The sequence below is a fragment of the Babylonia areolata genome, chromosome 32, assembly GCF_041734735.1.
Source record: "Babylonia areolata isolate BAREFJ2019XMU chromosome 32, ASM4173473v1, whole genome shotgun sequence".
NCBI classification, from domain to species: domain Eukaryota; kingdom Metazoa; phylum Mollusca; class Gastropoda; order Neogastropoda; family Buccinidae; genus Babylonia; species Babylonia areolata.
In genome coordinates this window covers 6,905,061-6,928,509 of record NC_134907.1, presented here as the reverse complement: position 1 = coordinate 6,928,509, position 23,449 = coordinate 6,905,061, and the positions used below count along the sequence as shown (strand labels likewise).

Here is a 23,449-nt window from a genome sequence, read left to right as displayed (position 1 = left end):
CCTGACCAGCAGCGTAACCCAACGCGCTTGATAATGATGATAATGATATAACAATAGTAATAGTAATAATGATAATTATAATACTATCATAATGATACTAATACTACTAATGATGATGATAATGATACTACTACTACTAATGATATTTTTTTCCGATGTGAAACATGCTCATATGCCCTGTACAGTGTAAAAACCGACGTTTAAAGCATGTATTTAAACGCTGAAGTGAACAACTTCCATGCATAACCCTTTTCCTGGCAGCCAACCAAATACTCAAGTGCTGATGTACGCGCGCGCGCACACACACACACACACACACACACACACACTCATCACATACTTTACACGCTCTCATCATGCATATCACATCAAAATACCTAATTCATGCAATACTACATCATAACACTTAATTAAAAAAAAAACAAAAAAACTTTCACAACACTGTCTCTGTCGTTGTTTTTGGTGATGACGTGGCTGTGACACCTGTTACCGTGACGTGTCTCCCTGTCTGACGTCACAGGTGGTGGACTTTCATCACCCCCACCAGCTGAGGGAGATGATGGGCCACTGTCTCGATCTGGACGAGAGCCCGCGAGACTTGGAGCAGCTGCTGAGTGACTGCAAGGAGACCCTGAAATACTGCGTGAAAACTGGTCTGTTTGGTAGTTCCTTCTCGTTGGGAGTTTATTTGTATTTGTATTTCTTTTTATCACAACAGATTTCTCTGTGTGAAATTCGGGCTGCTCTCCCCAGGGAGAGCGCGTCGCTGTACTACAGCGCCACCCATTTTTTTTGTATTTTTTCCTGCGTGCAGTTTTTTTTCTAAATTCTTTTTCCTATCGAAGTGGATTTTTCTACAGAATTTTGCCAGGAACAACCCTTTTGTTGCCGTGGGTTCTTTTACGTGCGCTAAGTGCATGCTGCACACGGGACCTCGGTTTATCGTCTCATCGGAATGACTAGCGTCCAGACCACCACTCAAGGTCTAGTAGAGGGGGAGAAAATATCGGCGGCTGAGCCGTGATTCGAACCAGCGCGCTCAGATTCTCTCTCATTAGAAAGCTGATGTCCTCTCTGAAAGTTTGACATCCCGTCGTACTACATCCCTGATATCCTCCGTCATTCTGATTCCCTCGCATCTTTTTAAATCTCGTCTCAAAACTCACCTTTTGCCTCAGCAATAAGTTCAATTGTGGCAGGTCCACTTCCTTTGCGTTAGCTGTGCTTGACTGTGTGTGTATACATATGTATGTGTACATAACTACATGCATGTATGTGAATGTGTATTGTGTGTGCGTGTGTTTATGTAAGTTTGTGCCTGCCTATGTGTGCGTATGTGTTAAGGTAGCTGTTAGATACACATGTATGTTAAAATGTATGTATGCAGTATGTGTGTGTGTGTGTGTGTGTGTGTGTGTGTGTGTGTGTGTAGTCACATCTTTGTGTGTGTATGCAACATTGATGTAATGTTTTATGTTAACAAAAGCGTTTTTGTAAAGCACCTAGAGCAGATTTCTGGATAATGTGCTATATAGGTATCCATTATTATTATTATTAAGTTTATGTTTTCCCCTCGTTACAAGCTTATTTCCCTCTCGATAAAAAAAGAGATTAAGGTTATGCCTTATTAGAAGCTTATGCCCCTCTCATTAGAAGTTTATGTACCTCTAATTCAATGTACGTCCCTCTCAAAAGAAGTTTTTGCCCATCTCTATAGCAAGTGCATATCCCTGGAAATGTTTATCATTCTCTTTAGAAAAATAAATTGCCCATCACTTTTGAAACTGTTTATCTATCTGTTTAAAATAGTTTGTTTCCATCACTTTTGAAAATGTTTATCTATTTGTTTAAAATAAGTTGTTTCCATCACTTTTGTAAATGTTTATCTATCTGTTTAAAATAATTTGTTTCCATCATTTTTGGAAATGTTTATCTATCTGTTTAAAAAAAATTGTTTCCATCACTTTTGAAAATGTTTATCTATCTGTTTAAATTAATTTGTACCCATCACTTTTGAAAAAAATGTTTATCTATCTGTTTAAAATAATTTGTTTCCATCACTATTGAAAATTTTTATCTATCTGTTTAAAATAATTTGTACCCATCACTTTTGAATTTTTTTTTATTTATCTATCTGTTTAAAATAATTTGTACCCATCACTTTTGAAAATGTTTATCTATCTGTTTAAAATAGTTTTTTCCATCATTTTTGAAAATGCTTATCTGTCTGTTTAAAATAGTCTGTTTCCATCACTTTTGAAAATGCTTATCTATCTGTTTAAAATAATTTGTACCCATCACTTTTGAAAAAAAGGTTTATCTCTTTAAAATAATTTGTTTCCCTCACTTTTGAAAATGTTTATCTATCTGTTTAAAATAGTTTGTTTCCATCACTTTTGAAAATGTTTATCTACCTGTTTGAAATAATTTGTTTCCATCACTTTTGAAAATGTTTATCTATCTGTTTAAAATAATTTGTTTCCATCACTTTTGGAAATGTTTATCTATCTGTTTAAAAAAAATTGTTTCCATCACTTTTGAAAATGTTTATCTATCTGTTTAAAATAATTTGTACCCATCACTTTTGAAAAAATGTTTATCTATCTGTTTAAAATAATTTGTTTCCATCACTTTTGAAAATTTTTATCTATCTGTTTAAAATAATTTGTACCCATCACTTTTGAAATTTTTTTTATTTATCTATCTGTTTAAAATAATTTGTACCCATCACTTTTGAAAATGTTTATCTATCTGTTTAAAATAGTTTTTTCCATCATTTTTGAAAATGTTTATCTATCTGTTTAAAATAATTTGTTTCCATCACTTTTGAATTTTTTTTTATCTGTTTAAAATAATTTGCACCCATCACTTTTGAAAAAATGTTTACCTCTTTAAAATAATTTGTTTCCCTCACTTTTGAAAATGGTTATCTATCTGTTTAAAATAGTTTGTTTCCATCACTTTTGAAAATGTTTATCTATCTGTTTAAAATAGTTTGTTTCCATCACTTTTGAAAATGTTTATCTATCTGTTTAAAATAATTTGTTTCCCTCACTTTTGAAAATGTTTATCTATCTGTTTAAAATAGTTTGTTTCCATCACTTTTGAAAATGTTTATCAATCTGTTTAGAAAACTTATACCCATCACTTTGGAAAATGTTTATCAATCTTTTTAGAAAACTTATACCCATCACTTTTGAAAATGCAGTCCCCTCTCTTCAGTAAATCCACGTACCTCTCAAAGAAAGGACCAGAATAACGTAAGCATGAATGATTTCCACTCATCGTAAAATGTGGAAAAGCCACTAAAGCGGAAGAATGTTATCTATACGCATGTGAAGAAGTGTGTGTGTGTGTGTGTGTGTGTGTGTGTGTGTGTGTGTGAGAATGTGTGTGTGTGTGTGTGTGTGTGTGTATATATATATATATATATATATATATATGTGTGTGTGTGTGTGTGTGTGTGTGTGTGTGTGTGTGTGCCTTCGGATTAATTAGTTTGTCACAGAAAATTTCTAAAGATTTCTTTAATTAAAGGATAAACAGAAGTAGGAGACTGAATACTTCATCATTGTCAACAAGTTTATTCACTCATTCATTCATTCACTCACTCCTTCATTCATTCATTTATTCATTCATCCATTCATGTGCCCGTGTTGGTGCTTAGGTCGGGAGAAAAATACGCGTACTGTCATTGTCTGCATGTTCATTCATTCATGTGCCTGTGTTTGTGCACGTGCTCAGGCCACGCCCACTTTTTCAACCAACTGTCCACGGGGCTGGACGTGGTGGGCGTGGCTGGCGAGTGGCTGACAGCCATCTCCAATACCAACATGTGAGCCGCAGTTCAGTTTCAGTTCTGAAATACTTCTTTTCAAATCTGGTAATTCTTAAAACATGTCTGTTCCAACATATCATTTATCGTAAACGTATCTTTCATTTTATTGCATTATGATGCATTTTCGTGTATGCTTGTTTGGTTTCCTTGTGTGTGCACAGATGTGTCTTTGTGTGGATGAGAGACAGAGACAGAGACAGACTGGAGAGACATTGACAAAAACACACAGAAACAGAATCAAATAGATAGAGTAGACTGAGACCGAGACACGGAGACAGATATAGAGAGTAAGACATAGAAAAAGACAGACAGACAGACAGACCGAGAGACGGAGACAGAGATAGAGAGTAAGACACTGTGAAGACACAGACAGACATACAGACAGACCGAGAGACGGAGACAGAGATAGAGAGTAAGACACTGTGAAGACACAGACAGACAGACAGACAGACAGACAGACCGAGAGACGGAGACAGAGATAGACAGTAAGACACTGTGAAGACACAGACAGACAGACAGACCGAGAGACGGAGACAGAGATAGAGAGTAACACACTGTGAAAACACAGACAGACAGACAGACCGAGAGACGGAGACAGAGATAGAGAGTAAGACACTGTGAAGACACAGACAGACAGACAGACAGACAGACCGAGAGACGGAGACAGAGATAGAGAGTAAGACACTGTGAAGACACAGCCAGACAGACAGACAGACAGACAGACCGACCGAGAGACGGAGACAGAGATAGACAGTAAAACACTGTGAAGACACAGACAGACAGACAGACAGACCGAGAGACGGAGACATAGAGAGTAAGACACTGTGAAAACACAGACAGACAGACAGACAGACCGAGAGACGGAGACAGAGACAGAGAGTAAGACACTGTGAAGACACAGCCAGACAGACAGACAGACCGAGAGACGGAGACAGAGATAGAGAGTAAGACACTGTGAAAACACAGACAGACAGACAGACCGAGAGACGGAGACAGAGATAGAGAGTAAGACACTGTGAAGACACAGACAGACAGACAGACAGACCGAGAGACGGAGACAGAGATAGAGAGTAACACACTGTGAAAACACAGACAGACAGACAGACCGAGAGACGGAGACAGAGATAGAGAGTAAGACACTGTGAAAACACAGACAGACAGACAGACAGACAGACAGACCGAGAGACGGAGACAGAGATAGAGAGTAAGACACTGTGAAGACACAGACAGACAGACAGACGGAGTCAGAGGCAGACAGAAAGAGACACACACACAAAAAAAGGCGACAGACAGACAGAGAGACAGACAAGAAACGTTTGTAAAATCAAATTCATTATTCTTCACCTCCTCAGTCTCCTTCTCTGTCTGATCTCACACGAATCACGCCAGTGCCAATCCCATCTTCCAAGACGACCTCTCCAGCAAACACCCCCGGCAGTTCACCGGATGTTAACTCAGACCTCACAGTCCACACATCCTGTAACACGAGAGGAATTTCCCCCCACGACCGTTTATGAACCAAACCATACGGGAATGGCCCGAGTTCAGGAGACAAAGCCAGGGGAAATGAGCTTTGGGACCGTGTGGTCAGATGTTGACCCCAGTTAAAGGCTGGTGGTGTGTGGTGGGGGCGGGAGGGGCCCTTTGTTCCTTGGGGAGTCAGGGCGTTCTGATTGTTTCTGTAAATTGCCTTCAGGTTGTACACAGGTCATCCCCGCCCCCTCCCCCTCTTCTCTGTCTCCGTCTTCGTGTGTGTGTGTGTGTGTGTGTGTGTGTGTGTGTGCTTTTTCTATTTCATTATATCTCTGCGTGTGTGATTATGTCATCCCTCTGTCTCTGGTTCTGTCAGTTTACATGTCTGCTTCTCTCTCTCTCTTTCTCAATTTATATCTGACCTCGTAATTATCTAGCTGGCCATCTATCTACCTACCTACCTAGCAACCTACCTACCTCCCTAACTAACTGACTAACTGAATAAGTAACTAACTATCCATATCTATACTATCTGAGTAACTAAATATCAGTTGACTAACCAATCAACCAACCAACTTACTAACCAACCTGGCGCCTAACTAACTAGCCAATTAACCACCTAACTAACCACCTAACTAACCAGCCAACTGAATGACTTGCTAACAACCTAACTGACCACCTAACTAACCAGCCAACTGAATGACTAACAACCTAACTAACCACCTAACTAACCAGCCAGCTGAATGACTAACAACCTAACTAACCACCCAACTAACCACCCAACTAACCAGTTAACTGAATGACTAAAAACCTAACTGACCACCGAACTAACCAGCCAGCTGAATGACTAACAACCTTACTAACCAGCCAGCTGAATGACTAACAACCTTACTAACCACCTAACTAACTAGCCAACTGAATGACTTGCTAACCACCTAACTAACTAGCCAACTGAATGACTTGCTAACAACCTAACTAACCACCTAACTAACCACCTAACTAACCAGCCAACTGAATGACTTGCTAACCACCTAACTAACCAGCCAACTGAATGACTTGCTAACAACCTAACTAACCACCTAACTAACCAGCCAACTGAATGACTAACCACCTAACTAACCAGCCAGCTGAATGACTAACAACCTTACTAACCACCTAACTAACCAGTTAACTGAATGACCAGCTAACCATCTAACTAACTAGCCAACTGAATGACTAACAACCTAACTAACCACCTAACTAACCAGCCAACGGAATGACTTGCTAACCACCACACTGACCACCTAACTAACCAGCCAACTGAATGACTTGCTAACAACCTAACTAACCACCTAACTAACCAGTCAACTGAATGACTAACAACCTAACTAACCACCTAACTAACCAGTCAACTGAATGACTAACAACCTAACTAACCACATAACTAACCAGTCAACTGAATGACTAACAACCTAACTAACCACCTAACTAACCAGCCAACGGAATGACTTGCTAACCACCACACTGACCACCTAACTAACCAGCCAACTGAATGACTAGCTAACAACCTAACAAACCACCTAACCAGCCAACGGAATGACTTGCTAACCACCACACTGACCACCTAACTAACCAGCCAACGGAATGACTTCCTAACCACCACAATGACCACCTAACTAACCAGCCAACGGAATGACTTGCTAACCACCACACTGACCACCTAACTAACCAGCCAACGGAATGACTTGCTAACCACCACACTGACCACCTAACTAACCAGCCAACGGAATGACTTGCTAACCACCACACTGACCACCTAACTAACCAGCCAACGGAATGACTTGCTAACCACCACACTGACCACCTAACTAACCAGCCAACGGAATGACTTGCTAACAACCTAACTAACCACCTAACTAACCAGCCAACTGAATGACTTGCTAACAACCTAACTAACCACCTAACTAACCAGCCAACTGAATGACTTGCTAACCACCTAACTAACCACCTAACTAACCAGCCAACGGAATGACTTGCTAACCACCACACTGACCACCTAACTAACCAGCCAACTGAATGACTAGGTAACAACCTAACTAACCACCTAACTAACCAGCCAACTGAATGACTAACAACCTAACTAACCACATAACTAACCAGCTAACTGAATGACTAGCTAACAACCCAACAAACCACCTAACTAACCAGCCAACGGAATGACTTGCTAACCACCACACTGACCACCTAACTAACCAGCCAACTGAATGACTAACAACCTAACTAACCACATAACTAACCAGCTAACTGAATGACTAGCTAACAACCCAACTAACCACCTAACTAACCAGCCAACTGAATGACTAACAACCTAACTAGCCAACTAACTGACCAGCTGACCACCTAACCAACTGGCCAGATGAATGACCACTGACGGACGTGTGACGGCAGGTTCACCTACGAGGTGGCCCCAGTGTTCACCCTGATGGAGGACGTGGTCTTACGGCGCATGCTGTCCAAGGTCGGCTGGGAAGGGGGCGATGGGATATTTGCTCCAGGTATTTCCTCTATGTGTGTGTGTGTGTGTGTGTGTGTGTGTGTGTGTGTGTGTGTGTGTGTGTGTTACTGTGTGTGTGTGTGTGTGTGTGTGTGTGTGTGGTGTGTGTGAGAGAGAGAGAGAGACAGAGAGAGAGAGAGAGTGTGTGTGTGTGTGACCCATTTTCATTTTTATTGAAACACGAAAAGTAATTTTTCTTTCGTATAAATATCTTTCACGTGTATTATAAGTTAACGTATTCACTTACTTGTTTATTGTACATTTATCTATTTTTCATTTTGGTTAGATGTGTTGGCTTTACATACCTGTGGTTGGCTCTTAAGGCCTGACTCACACTTTACGTCTGTGTGACGGCGTTTGCCGCCCTCCCATTCTTCCAGTTTTTGAAAGCAGATGTGGTGTAGCGTTTATGGATCAGTCCACACACACACACACACACACACACACACACACACACACACACACACCTCACCCCCGCTCCCCCTCCTCCGCCTCCCCACAACTTAAACCCTTCAAAACATTTCGTCGCTAAAACACAGTACTGTTCCTACAACCACGCCCCGCCCTCCACCCTCACATTTTTTTTTTTCTTTATTCTCCCCCGTCTAATATCACTGAAAGTGGAAGACGTTTAAACTGAAGACTACTACTACTACTACACATATTTTCGTTTAATGTCAGGAAGCATTCAATTCAATTTCAATTACGTAAGCTCTGCCTGACCTGCAATCAATGTACAATTTCCTGCTGCACTCGGCGTTCAGAGAGTTTCAGTTTCACTTTCTCAAGGAGGCGTCACTGCGTTCGGACAAATCCATACACGCTACACCACATCTGTTGAGCAGATGCCTGACCAGCAGCATAACCCAACGCGCTTAGTCAGGCCTTGAGTGCATGCTTACATATTTGTGTACCTATGAAAGGGGATTTCATTTTACGTAATTTCGCCAGAGGACAACACTCTCGTTGCCATGGGTTCTTTTTCAGTGCGCCAAGTGCGTGCTGCACACGGGACCTCGGTTTATCGTCTCATCCGAAAGACTAGACGCTCAGTTTGATTTTCCAGTCAAACTTAGGAGAAAGGGCGAGAGCGGGAATCGAACCCACACCCTCACGGACTCTCTGTATTGGCAGCTGAGCGTCTTAACCATTCTGCCACCTTCCTCAGAGAATGTGGTGGTATGTCAGGGTTGTGGGTTAAAAGGGACCCAGTGTGTTTGTGCGAACGCGCACAGAGATTTTCTGACCATTCCTTTTGATTTCCCGCAGGTGGCGCTGTGTCCAACTTTTATGGCGTCCTGCTGGCAAGGCACCGCTCTTTCCCCAGCGTCAAGACCCAGGGAATGCCCGTAAACGCTCATCCTGTTGTCTTCACTTCAGAGCACGTGCGGCTTTTATTTTTCTTGCTTCTAGTAACTCTGTTTTGTCTGCAGTGACGGCAGCTGGCTGATAGACAGGGCAAGGATCAGAGTGTTCCAGATTGTGTGATGGCCACAGAGATATCAAGATCAGTGAATGAATGAATGAATTTTCTTTAATGAGGGAAGTGGAATAAGCAAGGACATGCTTTGTTTTTTCATCCGGCCCTCAGGGCAAAGAAGATCAACAAGCAAACAAACAAACAAACGAGCAAATAATAATAATAATAATAATAATAGCCGCCCCCCCCCCAAAAAAAAAAAAAAAGAAAGAAAAAAAAAACAACAAAACACACACACACACACACACACACACACACACACACACAAACACCCCCCTTCCCCTTCCCCTTGCTCTCCCCCCCACCCCCCCCCACCCCCGAAAACAAAACAAAGCAACACAACAAACCACAAAAACACGCACCAATGAAGCCATCATTACCACTGCAACTATCACCACTACCGCTAGTACCATTACCACTACTACTGCTAAGTAGATTTTAAAAAAAAGGGATATTAAATAAATAAGAAACAGGAAAGAAAGAACAAAACAATGTCACAGCCAGAAAAAAACAAATGCAAATGATAAAAAGGACACTTCACACACACAAACGAATGCACTTGCATATGCACAATCCCTTACAACAACAACACAACTATACTACTACTACTACTAATGATAATAATGAGGAGAAGAAGAAGAATAGTGCATGGCATTTTGTTTTAACACATATATATATAGATAGATTGATTGATTTATTGATTGATTGATTGACTAAGTGACTATTAACTGATTGAATGATAACTGGCCTGTTTTGATTGATTAAGTGACTGTTAACTGATTGAATGATAACTGGCCGTTTTTGATTGATTAAGTGACTATTAACTGATTGAATGATAACTGGCCTATTTTGATTGATTAAGTGACTGTTAACTGATTGAATGATAACTGGCCGTTTTTGATTGATTAAGTGACTATTAACTGATTGAATGATAACAGGCCATTCTTACTGTCGTTTTTGGCGTCTAGGACGTGTGAGTTGTCCATTGGCTGTTCTTCGTTTCGTTTTACGTCATTTCCTTTTCAGTGTGCTGACGAAACATCGATGGGGGCGGTCAGCGTCACAGGTTTTGTCACAGGTTTCTGTGCATAGACATGACCGGACTCTGTGCCGTGTTCCTTGCCAGTGTTCCAACAACTGCTGATTTGAGAGGTTCTGCAGAACCGATATTGACGAGGTTTTCACCCTGATTTGGCTGTGTGTGGTCGGCTGGTAAATAGCAATGATGGAGATGATGACACTACTACTACTGCTATTACTGATACTACTACTGCTACTGATACTACTACTACTACTAATAGTACTAATACCGCACTAGTAGTAGTCGTAGTAGTAGTAACAGCAACACAGTTCCCAGCATGCCCGTTCGCCCGTTGGTTGATTGGTTGATATCTCATTTCATGATCATCTCTGTGTGTTTCAGAGTCACTTCAGCATCAAACGCGCATGCGCACTTCTGGGGCTGGGCACCAACAACTGTGTCAGGATCGCTTGTGACAGACGGTAGTGCCGAGTGTTTCTGGGATCAGTTCCCCTCAGCCACCCCCCACCCTCTCTCTGTCTCTCTCTCTGTGTCTCTTTCTCTTTCTCTATCTCTCTCTGTGTGTGTGTGTGTGTGTGTGTGTGTGTGTGTGTGTGTGTGTGTGTGTGTGTGTTTGTTTTTCTGTCTCTCTCTCTCTCTTTCTGTCTCTCTCTCTGTCTCTCTGTATCTGTCTCTGTCTGTCTCTCTCTCTCTCTGTTTGTCTCTCTGTTTGTCTCTGTCTGTCTCTCTCTGTGTATATATCTGCCTTCGTGTGTGCTTCTGTCTGTCTCTGTCTCTGTATATATCTGTTGGTATACCTGATGTTCAGCATCATGCAGTAACGCCTCATCTCCATGGCTTGGATTCTCCTGTCCAGCTCTGCCATGAGGCTCCATGTCTGGCATGCAAACAGGGAGATGGAATATACCATTGAGGACTGGAGCCTTGTTTTGTGTTTCTAACCCATGTTTTAAAATAGGTCAGCAACATTTGAAAAAAAGGGGAAAAAAAGTATATAGAATGAAGTGATGGCCTAGCGGTAACGCGTACGTCCGCCTAGGAAGCGGGAGAATATGAGCGCGCTGGTTCGAATCCCACAGTCGCCAGTATTTTCTCCCCCTCCACTAGACCTTGAGTGGTGGTCATTCGGATGAGACGATAAACCGAGGTCCCGTGTGCAGCATGCACTCAGCGCACGTAAAAGAACCCACGGCAACAAAAGGGTTTGTCCCTGGCAAAATTCAAAAGAAAAACCCGCTTCGATAGGAAAAAAAACAAATAAAACTGCAGGCAGGGAAAGCAATACAAAAAAGCTGGTGGCGCTCACACAGCGGCGATGCGCTCTCCCTGGGTAGAGCAGCCCGAATTTCACGCGGAGAAATTTGTTGTGACAAAGAGAGTAACAATACAATGCAATACAATATTCAAAGTATGTTAACAACATTTTAAAAAGAAAAGAAAAGAAGAGATTATACTGTTATTATTTCAGTCAAATACCACCCTCTTAGGTGAACAGACAAAAAATAAATAAACGAACGAAAAATACTGTTATTATACGACAGAGGCAAGATGTCGGTGTCGGATCTGGAGGAGCAGATCCTGAAGGCGAAGAGATCCGGGCAGACCCCCATGATGGTGAACGCCATGTGTGGATCCACTGTGCTGGGATCCGTGGATCCCCTGGAGGACATTGCCGACCTGTGTGAGAAGCACCACGTCTGGATGCACGTGGATGTGAGTGAGGGTGGGGGGGTGCTTTGGTGTCCACAGAACGGAACGGATAGAACAGGATAGAACACTGTAGACCTTGATTGATGGATTGATATGGATACTTATATAGCGCCTATCCTCGGTCGGAGACCAAGCTCTAAGCGCTTTACAAACACGGGGTCATTTGCACGACAGGCTGCCTACCTGGGTAGAGCCGACTGACGGCTGCCACTAGGCGCTCATCATTCGTTTCCTGTGTCATTCAATCAGATTACAGGCACGCACACATACACACTCAGACATGTAACATTTTACGTGTATGACCATTTTTTTTGTTTATTTACCCCGCCATGGAGGCAGCCATACTACTTTTTCGGGTGTGTGCATGCTGGGTACGTTCTTGTTTCCATAACCCACCGAACGCTGACATGGATTACAGGATCTTTAACGTGCGTATTTGATCTTCTGCGTGCGTATACACACGAAGGGGGTTCAGGTACAAATCAGGCCTGTACATATGTTGACCTGGGATATCGGAAAAATCTTTACCCAACAGGCGCCGTACCGAGATTCGAACCCGGGACCCTCAGATTGAAAGTCCAACGCGTTACCATTCGGCTATTGATAGAACACAATTTCACAAAACAAAACAAAACAAAGAAGAATTTCACAGAAGAGTAGAAGAGAGTAGAACATAGTAGACCAGAGTGGAACAGAACAGAGTAATACATTTTTATTTTGTCAATCAGAATTTTATTTTTTATTCATCAATCAATGTATCTGTTGTCCTATTCACTGATATCATGAATCATTTATCTACCTATCTCTTGTTGTTGTTGTTTTTTGTTCAGTCATTAATTTATTTATCTATTCAGTCACTTGTTGTCAGGTAATTCATTAATTTATTTATCTATTCAGTCACTTGTTGTCAGGTAATTCATTAATTTATTCATCTATTCAGTCACCTGTTTGTCAGGTAATTCATTAATTTATTCATCTATTCAGTCACTTGTTTGTCAGGTAATTCATTAATTTATTCATCTATTCAGTCACTTGTTGTCAGGTAATTCATTAATTCATTTATCTATTCAGTCACTTGTTGTCAGTAATTCATTAATTTATTCATCTGTTCAGTCACTTGTTGTAGGTAATTCATTAATTTATTATCTGTTCAGTCACTTGTTTGTTAGGTAATTCATTAATTTATTCATCTTTCAGTCACTTGTTGTTAGGTAATTCATTAATTTATTCATCTGTTCAGTCACTTGTTTGTTAGGTAATTCATTAATTTATTCATCTATTCAGTCACTTGTTGTGGTAATTCATAATTATTATCTATTCAGTCAACTTGTGTAGTAATTCTTTAATTATCATCGTTCAGCACTTGTTTGTTAGGTAATTCATTAATTTATTCATCTGTTCAGTCACTTGTTTGTTAGGTAATTCATTAATTTATTCATCTATTCAGTCACCTGTTTGTTAGGTAATTCATTAATTTATTCATCTATTCAGTCACTTGTTTGTTAGGTAATTCATTAATTTATTTATCTATTCAGTCACTTGTTTGTTAGGTAATTCATTAATAGCCGAGCGGTTAAAGCGTTGGACTTTCAATCTGAGGGTCCAGGGTTCGAATCTCGGTGGCGTCTGGAGGGTAAAGGGTGGAGATTTTTCCCATCTCCCAGGTTAACGTATGTGCCGACCTGCCAGTGCCTGAACCCCCTTCGTGTGTATACGCACGCAGAAGATCAAATACGCATGTTAAAGATCCTGTAATCCATGTCAGCGTTCGGTGGATTATGGAAACAAGAACATACCCAGCATGCACACCCCCGAAAACGGAGTATGGCTGCATACATGGCGGGGTAAATAAACAGTCATACACGTAAAATGTTAAATGTTATATGTTTGTCTGAGTGTGTAGGTGTGCGTACCTGAAATCTCATTGAATGACAAAGGAAACGAATGATGAGCGCCCAATGGCAGCCGTCAGTCGGCTCTACCTAAGTAGGCAGCCTGGTGTGTAACTGACCCCGTGTTTGTAAAGCGCTTAGAGCTTGGTCTCCGACCAAGGATAGGCGCTATATAAGTATCCATATCAATCAGTTTATCTATTCAGTCACTTATTTGTCAGGTAATTCATTAATGTATTCATCTATTCAGTCACCTGTTTGTCAGGTAATCAAGTAACTCATTTCTTTCTCTACTTCAGGGGGCCTGGGGAGGGTCCGTTCTGATGTCACGTGACCACAGACAGGTGACAAAGGGCATCTCCAGGTGAGACCACACATCACAGGGTACATCACAGGGAGTGGGCTGACTGCTGTGTTGGGTCTCCCCCCCCCCACCCCTTTCTTTCTCTCTCTTTCTCTCTTCCTCTGTCACCCCCCTCCCTCTCTCTCCTCTCTCTCTTTTTCTCTCGTCTTCCTCTCCCCCCCCCCTCTTTTATCCCCCCTCTCTGCCTGTCTAAGGATGAAACATATATTCATTCAAAGTGTAATCCAGAGCCCCCCCACCCCCTCATCTCTCTCTCTTTCTCTTTCTCTCTATCTCACCCTCCCCCCCCCCCATTCTCTCTCCCCTCTCCCCATTATCTCTCTCTCTCTCTCTCTCTCCCCCCTCACTCTCTCTCTCTGTGTCAATCTGAGAATGAAACGTATTCATTCCAAGTGTAATGCAGAGTACCCCCCCACCCCCATCTCTTTCTCTCTCTTTCTCCCTCTCTCTGTGTGTGTGTCTCTCTCTCTGTCTGTCTCTCTTTCTCTCTATCTCACCCTCTGCCCCCATCCTCCCTATTCTCTCTCCCCTCTCCCCTTATCTCTCTCTCCCCCCCCCCCCCTCTCTCTCTCTCTCTCTGTCTATCTGAGAATGAAACGTATGCATTCAAAGCGTAAGCCAGAGCCGTGTTATCTCAGGTTGAAGATGTAGTTGTCAATAAGAGAAGCGACCACTCTCTCGCATTTAGCTAGGTATATTAATTAAAGAAACAAGGCAGGCACGACGCACTTTGGTCTCTCTTCATGATTATTCTTTCGCAGGACTCGTGTTTCTTAGCACCTGGACCAGGTTTGGTAACAAACATTTTGTTACATGTGTTAGCCCCTTCAATATGAGGCCAAGTCCTTGACCCAAATAAAACATTCGTATTCCTATTATGTTTCTCTTTCTTTCCCCCCGCCCTATCTCCCCCCCGCCGCCCTCTCTCTCTTCTCCCCCCCCCCCACTCTATCTCTGCGTGCGTGCGTTGTAGTGTAGTTCAGTGTATAGTGTAGTGTAGTGTACAGTGTAGTGTAATGTGGTGTGGTGTAGTTTAGTGTAGTGTAGTGTAGTGTGGTGTAGTTTAGTGTAGTGTAGCGTGGTGTACAGTGTAGTGTAGCGTAGTGTGGTGTAGTGTAGTGTGGTGTAGTGTAGTGTAGTTTAGTGTAGTGTAGTGCAGTGTCGGGTGTAGTGTAGTGTAGTGTGGTGTAGTTTAGCGTAGTGGAGTGGAGTGGACTGCACTTTAGTGTACTGTACTGTACTGTACTGGAGTGTAGTGCACTTTAGTGTACTGTACTGTACTGTACCGCTCTGTTCTTTTCTGTACTGTAGGCCTTCTGTACTGTGCTGTACTGTACTGTATGACATTGTACTGCATTGGAATGGCAGAGGTATTGTAATGGCAGAGGTAACAGTCTGTTCCCAACTTTTCTTTATTTGTTCACCCTGTCTTCCTTTCTGTCTTTCTGTCGATCCAGAGCTGACTCCATGACGTGGAACCCACACAAGATGATGGGTGTTCCTCTTCAGTGTTCCGCCATCCTGTGTCGTCACAAGGTCAGTGACGTCGGCAGACACGTCATTCGTCGTGGTTGTTTTCTGTTTGGCATAAATTGCACTATTTTGCGTCTTTCCTGTTCATCTAATCTGATCATCTGATCCACCTAATTCGATTATTTTTAAGTTATTCAATTTGCAGAAACCAGTCATATAACGCATTATTTTAGGGTATTATGGTATCAGCCAATCACACACACCCGGGACTTATAGCATCAACCAACTGCATCTATCCTTATTACAGGGAATTCTAACAATGACCAATCAAGCCCTTCCTTATTTTCAGGGAATTCTGGCCTCAGCCAATGACACCACTCCATTTTTTCAGGGAATTCTGGCATCAACCAGTCACGCCCCTCTTTATTTCAGGGACGTTCAGCATTACATCGTCTTCTCACTTAATGGAATTCTAGCACGGACCAATCACACCCATCCTTATTTCACGGGATTTCTAGCGTCAGCCAGTCACGACCCTCTTTATTTTCAGGGACATCTGGCATCAGCCAATGATATCACTCCTTTCTTTTTTGTTTTGGACAGGGCATTCTGGAGTCAGCCAATCAGACGAAAGCTGACTACCTGTTCCAGCCGGACAAGGTGTATGACGTCAGCTGGGACACGGGAGACAAGAGCATTCAGTGTGGACGTCACAACGACATCTTCAAGTTCTGGCTCATGTGGAGAGCAAAGGCGAGGAGGGCGGTTAAATCAAATCAAATCAAATCAAATCAAATCAAGTCAAGCAATGTTGCGTATTGCCCAGCCGACCTCAAACGGGCCATTTCAGGGTTTAACACTCATCACTTCTTTAAACCGGTCAAAGAGAACCATCACATGGTATCAAAAAGGCCGAGTAATGTAAAACGACGTCAAAAAACCTATTCACCCACAACTCGCTCAGCCCACGTAGGTAAGGGAGGTACAGAGAGAGGGAGGGAGAGAGAGAGGGGGTGGGTGGGTTTGGGGGGGGGGGGGTGGAGGGGCAAAGAGATTGATACTGACACTGACTTTAATGGTGAAGACCACCGACCCATATACAACAAGGGAATGACACATCAGTGTGTAGGATCTGGGATTGGGGGAGGTCAGTGGGAGAAGGTGTTGGAACCAAGAGGCAGAGAGACCGACAGACAGAGAGAGACAGAGACACAGAGAGAGAGAAAGACAGAGTGGGGGGGGGGGGCGGTTCAGATTCAGATGATTTCTTCATTAAAGGCCACAGCCCCATATGAACAGGGGGCGATAAGAAAATTTCCAAATGTTACCATAACTGTTGGCGTCGAAACTGCTGCTTTTGTTTCTTAAAAACTAAAGAAACTAAGACAATGCCATCCAGAAGAGAGAGCCAGATAGAAAGAGAGAGACAGACAGATACAGAGAGAGACATACAGAGAGACAGACACAGACATACAGAGAGAGAGTCGATACAGACAGACAAGAGCATTCGGTGTGAACATCAGAACGACATGTTCGATTCCTGGTTTATGTGGAGAGCTGTGTCAGGAAGGGTAAAGGTGGAACTTGCCCCTCGTGAGGGTGTGCAGTGGATAACATCACCATATCATACTCGATCGTAACTTAAATATTTAATCTATCTATCTATCTGATTCTTTATCAGATACCCCCAACAGACTTAGCGACGTAGCCAGAGCTGATTGGGAAATTCATAATTCCTCTTTCAACTTTCGCGGAATGCATTTTATTTCAATTACAGGTGACGACATTAAATGGAAATTACAAATGATGAGGCCAGGAGATGAAATGATTAACAAACAGTAAAGAGTGGTAACTCTCTCCGTTACACAATGTACACAACTTCAAGTCAGTGATGCTTACGCTACCGATTCAGCTAGCACACAGGCAAATAAAAGGTACATTGGAACAAACCCAGACACTTCCTCAAAAAGGAAGCGCCGGGCCTGTCCTTATACCAATCATTAGACATGTGCACACAGCAGCAAAGACAGAAGAAATGTGCAAACACAAATTAGCTTTTATTGAAGACTGGCATAGCCTCTTTAATCCTGAACAAGCCACACAGAACACATGGACAATACAGAACAAACACATGGTCGCCTAATGACGACATTAGTTTTCTTGTGTGTGTGTGTGTGTGTGTGTGTGTGTGTGTGTGCTGACAATCATTCTATTCAACACTGTTCGCAGGGTGATGATGGGTTTGAGAAACAGATCAACCACTACTTCGAGATTGCACAGTAAGTATAAAACATCAATAACATTGTCATAACATCTTATTTGTTGGCAAAACAGTACTTGTGTCATTGGAAAATAAACAAGAGAGGAAAGCCCTTCAAGACTCATTTGTGATACACACTTATCCAGCAAAGGAAACACGAGAAAAAAAACGAAAAAAAAATCGTTAAAAATGTGTTCTGTACTACATATCATTAAGGTTAGGAAAAAGCATCTATCATCATCAATATAAACAAAACAGTCTCAAAGTCTGTGGCCTTTCATGCCCTGCGCTCATGGTGACTTCAGTTTCGATAACCCTCCACTTCTGTGCTTGGGGTGAGTCCTGTCAATGTCTTCAGTGTCGGCAGATTCATGGGGGGCTGTTGTTTGAGGGACCTGGTGGCGGTCTCCACTCTGGGAGGGACGCTCACTCAGTCTGGCTCCGCGACTAAGCCATTATTGTCGTTAGTAGGGGGTTTAGTAGGTGTTGTCCTAAGTACGTTAAATCAGAACAGGCACCACTGAACACCACCGAAGTGACTCAGCAGCAGTGCAGTGTCTCCTCTGGTGTGTGGCCTCCTGGGGACCTAACATCGATGGTTCCCTGAGGACTGCCGACGATGGAACTGTGACGGACGATTCCGGGTATGGCCTGTATGGGGGAATCTAAATGAGCGGCGTGGGAGTAACGTCATTGAAATGGTGCAGATGATGGGGCAGAAAAAGAGGCGCAGGAGCAGTTTTGAACCCCGTATCTTAAGCTGTGAAGCAAAAGACTTTCCACAGGTCCAAAACACATCTCCCAATTTCATCCAAAATTGATATGTAACATTAAGTGTCTTTTTTTTTTAGCACGATAAACTGATAAATCTATTCAAAGTGATAACACCATTAAACTCATGTTATTTTCATGTATCTCAATTTTAAGAAATTGCTTCAAGTTCCGGTAAAGGAGTTGCCATCGCTTCAGGCACATCGCAACATGCCATTTTTTTCTCTCCAGATCTGTACAGACCGGTGTACATTTTTGTTTTTTTTTTTTTTTCTTCGAATGTGCCGCTTAATTCACTTGATTACATTACATTTCATTTCTTTTTTGCAATTTTTGTGTTGTGTTTTCTTTCTTCGTCAGGACCTTTTAGAGTTGTCGGGAAAAAATGTTTTCTGCCGTCGATATTTTCATTCTAGTTGATTCAGAGTCCACAGTCAGTAACTGATATGTGGGGAAAGTGTCGATGGTCTACTTTGCGTCATTCAATGTGTTCTGCACATAATTTCTATTTCTTTTCTTTTGATTACAAATAAGAAATAAGATGTCACGTGGTCTATAAACCCAAGCAAACGTTCAGTTGCCTGGAACAATCATATAGCATCTTCCGAATCCGGAGCCTCAACATAATATACGGAAATACGGCTAGAACGCGGTGTGTGTGTGTGTGTGTGTGTGTGTGTGTGTGTGTGTTACACTGTGTATTCGTGTATGATTGTTGTATAATTGTTACACACTGTTTAGTAGCATGGTGTTAATCATGCATGTCCATGTTTAACCAATATCATAATTATATTATGCCCGTTTCTTTCTGTGATTATTGTAGGTGTACGATTGTGTGAGGTTTACATCAATTTAATATCTAAACAATTTCTTTCTTTGATTTATTCATACTGACTAATGTTCCCCTGCGCTGTTTGTGTAGTATACATCACACGAATTTCACCCATTCAGAGAATTGATTCATGTATCTGTAATCTGTAAATCATGGGATTGCCAGAAAGCGTGGGGTTTCCAGAAATTGTGGGGTTGCCAGAAAACGTGGGTTTGCCAGAAAGCGTGGGGTTGCCAGAAAGTGGGGGTTTGCCAGAAAACGTGGGGTTGCCAGAAAGCGTGGAGAACAAGCACACTGAATGATCCGTTGTGGGGATGACTGATGCGTTCTTCGACACACTCTGTGCAGGTACTTGTTGGACAAAGTCCGAGGAAAACCGGGATACCATCTGCTGACTGAAGAGGTGAGGTACTGGTGTCGTTATCATCGTTTTCATTTTCCGGTCTGTACTTTTGTCTGTATGTCTTTCTTTCTCTGTTTTTCTTTTTTCTTCCTCTTCTTCCTCCTCTTCTGGAACTTCTTCTTCTTGTTCTCCTTCTTTTTTCTCCTCCTCCTCCTTCTACTTCTTCCTCTTCTATCACCTCATCCATTGTATGTTCACCGTTTTATCACTATAATCACATTACCACAAATATCATCATCTTATACATTTAGCTCTTCCAATCCTTCCACTACTACTATTTTTTGCTGCTACTGAATCTGCTTATTATTGTTATTATAATTATCGCTATTATGATTGTTATTGTTATGATTCAAGTAGTAGTAGTAGTAGTAGCAATATCATTACCAGTATCATTACTAGTAGTAGTATTGATATTGTTATCGTTGTTACTCATCACGGTCATCATACTCTCACAGCTGGAAGCCCCTAACGTGTGTTTCTGGTACCTGCCGGAAGCGTGGCGTCACCTGAACTTTGACCTCATTCCCAAGGACAAACTGGGCAAGGTCAGTGAGGGGTCAGAGGTTAATACGGACGCGTAAAATTAATGCGTGCACGCTTCGTCTCGTTTGTTGAAAATCTGTCGGCTTTTCGTCTCAGTCTGTCTGTCTTTTACAGCAATGCAAAAGGTATATCCTTCAGATATTAACAACATATTTCTTATTCATACAATGAGCATTTGAAACGAAAATAGAAGTGTGTGTGTGTGTGTGTGTGTGTGTGTTTTGCGCGCATGTGTATGCATGCACGCTTGCCATGCGCCCATGTCTGTGCATTCCTATGACAAGTCTTTCGCTCGCACCGTCCTCATAGCCACTCTTCCCGACGTGCTTTCCCCCACTCCACCCAGGTGTGATGAGCACTGATCTCAGTCCGGGAAGGTTCAAACGCAGAAAGGGGGGAACTGGGCCCCGCCTTCCTTTGCCGAACCCCAGACACAGTGGATATGATTTCACTGATCCCATGGTAGTAAGAAGCTGTGAGACCTTCAGCCTTTAACGTTTATTTTTTTCATATTCAAACAAAATCAAATAATTTTTATGGTGCTCAGAGTCTCGCACACCACTAAGGCCATCTCAAGGCTATCGCCATGTTAGTGCCTACTTTAAGTCAAGGGTAACAAAAACACAATAAAAACTAGTCACCACTTATTTCTATATTCAAAAAAGAGTTATCTTCCCCCCCCCCCCCAGTTTTAGAGTTATGCATGCGTTTGAATGACTGGTGCGAAAGCGCTTTGATTTGTCTCTGCACAAGATTCAGCGCTATATAAATATAATAATAATAATTATTATTATTATTTTCTTTATTGCTACATATTGTGCCTTACCAAAACAGCTCCATACCTTCTAGCATGCTTCATTCTCTATTAACCAATCAGATCGCCCCTGCCATCAAGGGACGGATGATGGAACACGGCACCACATTGGTGCAGTACCAACCCCTCGGGTCCCTGCCCAACCTCTTCCGGGTCGCCATTTCCAATCCCGTCATCACCTGCGCCGACGTCGACTTCCTACTTGAGGAGATCGAGCGCCTGGGTCGGGACATCCCCTTTCCGGAATAATGGAATCATCGGTCCATTGTAGACATCGTTGTTTGGACAAGTCCATTATATGGTGGTAGGTGTGTTGGGTTGGTAGAAGGAAAAAAATGAGACTGATGATGGAAATATTCTTTGTCGAGAACAGAACTGATTGTCGGAGAGGGTTTTAAGGACTTTCCTTGTTAGTTCAGCGTGCATACGGTAGGTATGATTGTGTACGAATTGTAGAAACCTTAATGTGAAATTGTGTACGGTGGATTTCTACACAAAGAGCAAGAATCTCAGAATGTTCTGTGTTAGTTACGATCTAGATGATATTAGTTTGTATGTTTTGTGTATATGAAACGTAATCATGAGAATATTATATCCGCTATAGTGTTCTCTGTAAGAAACTACAGCATTTTCCCCATGGGACAAATAGAAATACGAAATAATTATGTTAGTTTGAGAAGTACAATGTAATCTTGTCCATGTTAAATGTAAAACTGCTGAGCATTATGTATCAGGAACTGTTTCTATTTACAATATTACCATTATTTCACCTCTGGCAGGCTTGTTTCAATAGTTCACAGCAACATCAGTGTGTATGATATAATGTAAGGTAGGGTGTCTTTAACAAGTGTGTTACAATGCATTTTACTGTGTTGTTTCGTCTATTGTATTGTATTGTATTGTATTGCTGTCACACTCAGTGTGACGGACTATGGGAGGCAACTTTGGAATTAACCTGGAGTGTGCATTATCAATTAGGTGATGTCCCTTTTCTTGGGATCAAATTGAAAGAGTTGCGATGGACGACCTCACGTCGTTGATTTACAAAGGGTGGGAATGTGGTGTGGGGGTGGGGGGATGATGTCATATCATGAATGATCTGACCACATGAACAGGAGCAGCTAAAGGAAGTGGCTTTCCTCCTTTTTTTTCCGGAAGGAACATCGACTCACCCAAAGAGTCAGCGGTCATGACGATGTGTAAAACCTAAAGAACTAGCCCATTCCTCGGGTTGCAGAGCCGATGTACACACATGCATTCAGGCAGATGTTTGGTCTGTGCTATGTTCTTGGCTCTGTTAGAAAGACTGGCCCAGGATCTAAGTTCCAGGTTGGGGCAGTGATGCTGCTGCTTTGAGTCGTTCTGTTCACACAGCGTTCTTTGGACTGTGGACAGCCTGCTGAGATCGTGTGAATCTAATCTTCTTTAATTTTTTTTGTATTACAAGTGCTGCTGTGAGTATAGTCGTTGTGGACATAAGCGTGAAGTCAGCAGTGGAGACTGTTATTCTGTGCCGGCGTGACATGGTGATCTGCATGCAGCAGTATTCCTATCTTGCTGTGGAAACAGTGTTGTGTTCCGACTGTGAAGTCAGTGGTGGTTCTCTCCTCCTGGACCCAGGAGAGAGTTTCTGCAGGGTCTGGAGGGAGGTGATGCTGATGTATTGTCACAGGACACCCTGGGAAGAGACGTATGTTTTCTTTAGAGTTAGATCCCTTCGTCGGGGAAGTTGTGTGTACAGCTGCACGTGTGTGTGAGGTGTGCTAATGTTGGGGTATTGTTTTGTTAGGATTATGAGTAAAATATTCAAATGTAGTAATCGAAGTAGAACATTTTAATGATATTGTTTATGTTGACTTGGTAATTTGTGGAAGTATGTGCTTCTATTTCAGTTGTATTTGGGGTTTATATTTTCATGAAGAAGAATATTCAGTCTGGTGGTCGTGTTGGGGGTGACATGAAGTTGTGTTGTAAAGCCTTAAGGGCTGAAGCTGAAGTTCACTGGTGTTGTATTGGGGGAG

At 42.2% G+C, this 23,449-nt stretch overlaps 1 protein-coding gene across 1 annotated transcript in view; it reads left to right on the top strand.

Moving 5' to 3' along the window:
* The window catches only part of LOC143276419 (glutamate decarboxylase 1-like), a 34,739-nt gene extending 13,062 nt beyond the window's left edge, over positions 1 to 21,677 (top strand). Inside the window, exons 3-15 of the mRNA XM_076580906.1 lie at positions 521 to 653; positions 3,745 to 3,835; positions 7,739 to 7,845; positions 9,114 to 9,229; positions 10,748 to 10,827; positions 11,908 to 12,079; positions 14,268 to 14,332; positions 15,790 to 15,868; positions 16,409 to 16,558; positions 18,035 to 18,084; positions 20,017 to 20,071; positions 20,527 to 20,616; positions 21,492 to 21,677. Coding sequence (XP_076437021.1) covers positions 521 to 653; positions 3,745 to 3,835; positions 7,739 to 7,845; positions 9,114 to 9,229; positions 10,748 to 10,827; positions 11,908 to 12,079; positions 14,268 to 14,332; positions 15,790 to 15,868; positions 16,409 to 16,558; positions 18,035 to 18,084; positions 20,017 to 20,071; positions 20,527 to 20,616; positions 21,492 to 21,677 — 1,374 coding nt within the window. The remainder of the gene's footprint in view (positions 1 to 520; positions 654 to 3,744; positions 3,836 to 7,738; positions 7,846 to 9,113; positions 9,230 to 10,747; positions 10,828 to 11,907; positions 12,080 to 14,267; positions 14,333 to 15,789; positions 15,869 to 16,408; positions 16,559 to 18,034; positions 18,085 to 20,016; positions 20,072 to 20,526; positions 20,617 to 21,491) is intronic.
* Positions 21,678 to 23,449: the final 1,772 nt, after the last annotated feature.